Source organism: Camellia sinensis, chromosome 6, assembly GCF_055761805.1.
Source record: "Camellia sinensis isolate YWXY chromosome 6, ASM5576180v1, whole genome shotgun sequence".
Taxonomy (NCBI): Eukaryota; Viridiplantae; Streptophyta; class Magnoliopsida; order Ericales; family Theaceae; genus Camellia; species Camellia sinensis.
This window is the reverse complement of record NC_138966.1, coordinates 165,744,244-165,746,973: the sequence shown is the minus strand read 5'-3', so window position 1 is coordinate 165,746,973 and position 2,730 is coordinate 165,744,244. Positions and strand designations below refer to the sequence as shown.

General features: G+C 43.8%; 1 protein-coding gene across 1 annotated transcript; it reads left to right on the top strand.

Moving 5' to 3' along the window:
• The first annotated feature begins 1,818 nt into the window (after nucleotides 1-1,818).
• LOC145793781 (uncharacterized) lies at nucleotides 1,819-2,277 on the top strand. Its single transcript, XM_082876652.1, has one exon. The coding sequence runs from the start codon at nucleotides 1,819-1,821 to the stop codon at nucleotides 2,275-2,277; it is 459 nt and encodes a 152-aa protein (XP_082732778.1).
• The last annotated feature ends 453 nt before the right edge of the window (nucleotides 2,278-2,730 follow it).

Genomic DNA, 2,730 nt, shown 5'->3' with positions numbered 1-2,730 from the left:
CCCTCTGCTGCTGTCAAAACAGGTTTCTGCAGACAAATATGGCTGGTCGACCAAATATTGATGGCCGAGAGTTCAACCAATGGTCGGTGACCACCCTACCATGGCCGATGATGTTCCCCCTTGGCCGGTGACCCTCCACAGTGTTCAGAGAGTGTTCCTTGGGAATTGTGCAATTTTCAGAGGAGTAGAGCAGGGTAAACAGAGGCAGCTTGCGTATGGAATTGGATTTTCGAGCAAAGCCAATCTGAGCATGCATGCATCCCTCTTCCCGAGGCCCTTTACTACTTTTAGTAGCTTAATTGATTCGTTAATTAGTGAAGTGTTGTATAATTTAATTAATTAGCTTGTAGGTCAATTAATTTGTATATCCTTTTGGTCCTTCCGAGCGAGGGCGAATGTGTAATAAGTGTGGGTGCGTGTGTGCATGTCTTCCAACCCCCACTTCTTTCTCCCTTTTACTTACCTGCTTTTGATGGTTAGTATTAGGTCATATTTAATTTAGCATACCTTATGCTATGCATGCGTGCATCCATTCATTTGTCTTGCATGCACCGAGCTCGGCACATCATGCCAACTGCATAGTATTTCAAATCTAACTTGAATACGTGTTACTTGTTGCATTCCATATGCCATCTCAGGATTGGTCGAGCCTATTCTAGATTGCACTTTGTATGCGATGCATTAGCCACTTAACATGGACTTGGATCACATATTTGATTGCTAACAAGTTTCTTATTTTGGCTCGGAGTACGCTACAAGTATTTATGCTTTAGCATCTCGAATGAGTGTGAATGTTAACATGACAGCATACTTACCATGTGGCTATGTGCTTATGTGATATATCTGCCTGAATGCCTGTGGGTGAAGGTTAGATTGTTTGAGTTGGAATAACTCATTGAAAATCTGTGTTTTAGCCTACTCGAGAGTAGCAAATTTCAGACCATTTTCCAAACAAACGGATATGCGATGCTTTGTTCCAAATTAGGCGATCTAGCCTATACTTTTGTGTTGTGCACATCACATAGTAAAGATTAGGCTAATAACCGGAATAAGAACATATAATGTTTTCAAAACTAGATATCGTGGTTAGTAGAGGCCGATCTTTGATCGGGCGAGCGGGGGTGCTCACGAAGTGAACTTTCCCAATCGTACCCGAGTTCCCGAGCCGAGGCAACTTTGCTGATGATGGACATGTGGCCTTAGGCAAACGAGTTAGGGTTTCCTAAATTCCCCCAAAATAAAATATTTAGGTGGCGACTCTGTATCTGGCAAAGCAGTCCATGTTTTCTAAAAATTTGTTTTCAAAAACGATTTGCTGGATTTGGACTCTTTGGTTTAGATTTTAGAACCGTGACAATTTGTGTGCTAAACTGTAGTGGGCCCAAATGAACAGAACGGGATATCCCTCTCGGGACGTTCGGGGACGTCTACACTCGTTTGACACAAAAGGGCATAAAGTACGAGTGGGACGACGCTTGCGAAAAATCCTTCCAAGAGCTAAAGAAAAGGTTAACTGTTGCACCAATTTTGACCATCCCAGAACAAGAAGAGGGGTACACTGTGTATTGCGATGCGTCTAAAGAAGGATTAGGTTGCGTATTCATGCAAAATGGAAAGGTAGTCGCGTATGGATCCAGGCAGTTAAAACCTCACAAGCACAACTACCCCACGCATGACTTGGAGTTAGCAGCCGTAGTTTTTGCCCTAAAGCAGTGGCGACATTACCTGTATGGGGAACAATTTGAGATTTTCACAGATCACAAGAGTCTGAAATATCTATTCACACAGAAGGACCTTAACTTGAGACAAAGACGATAGATGGAGTATCTTGAGGATTTCCAGTTCACTCTCTCATATCACCCCGGTAAGGCCAATGTAGTAGCAGATGCTCTAAGTCACAAGAGTAGAGGGATGATGGCTCAGATCTCCGTTAAGGAATGGGATATGCTTAAGACACTCAATGAGTTCAGGATCCAAGTAGAATCTCAAGATACAAGAGCATATCTTAGTGCACAGAAGGTGATGCCTAAGTTGATGAATGAGGTCATGGAGGCCCAAAAGCACGATCAAGAGGTAGCCTACATCAAGGGACGTCTGGAATCAGGAGAGCCCATGCCCGATTGGGTAATCCACCCCGATGGGAGTTTAAGATACCAAGGTAGATTATTTCTACCAAGTGACGAGTTACTTAGAGAAATGGTACTGAAGGAATGTCATCATTCTGCATTCGCGGTATATCCAGGAGGGACTAAAATGTACCAAGATTTGAAGAGGTAGTATTGGTGGAATGGAATGAAGAAGGAAGTGGCTAAATTTGTAGCAAAATGTCTGACCTGCCAACAAGTGAAAGCGGAACATCAGAAACCAGGGGGAATGTTGCAACCTCTACCGATAGCTGAATGGAAGTGGGAGTACGTGACAATGGACTTTGTGATAGGATTGCCTAGGTCACCTAGAGGGCGCGATGCTATATGGGTAATAGTGGACCGCCTCACCAAGTCAGCGCATTTCTTACCCTATAAGATGACCGACACTTTAGAGTCTATGTGCAGACTCTACATTGGGGAGATCGTTCGACTACATGGAATTCCAGTATCTATTGTGTCAGATCGTGATCCACGATTCACCTCTCGATTTTGGGGAAGCCTGCAGGAAGCTCTTGGTACTGAGTTATGTTTTAGCACTGCCTTTCACCCGCAGACAGATGGACAATCTGAGCGCACTATCCAG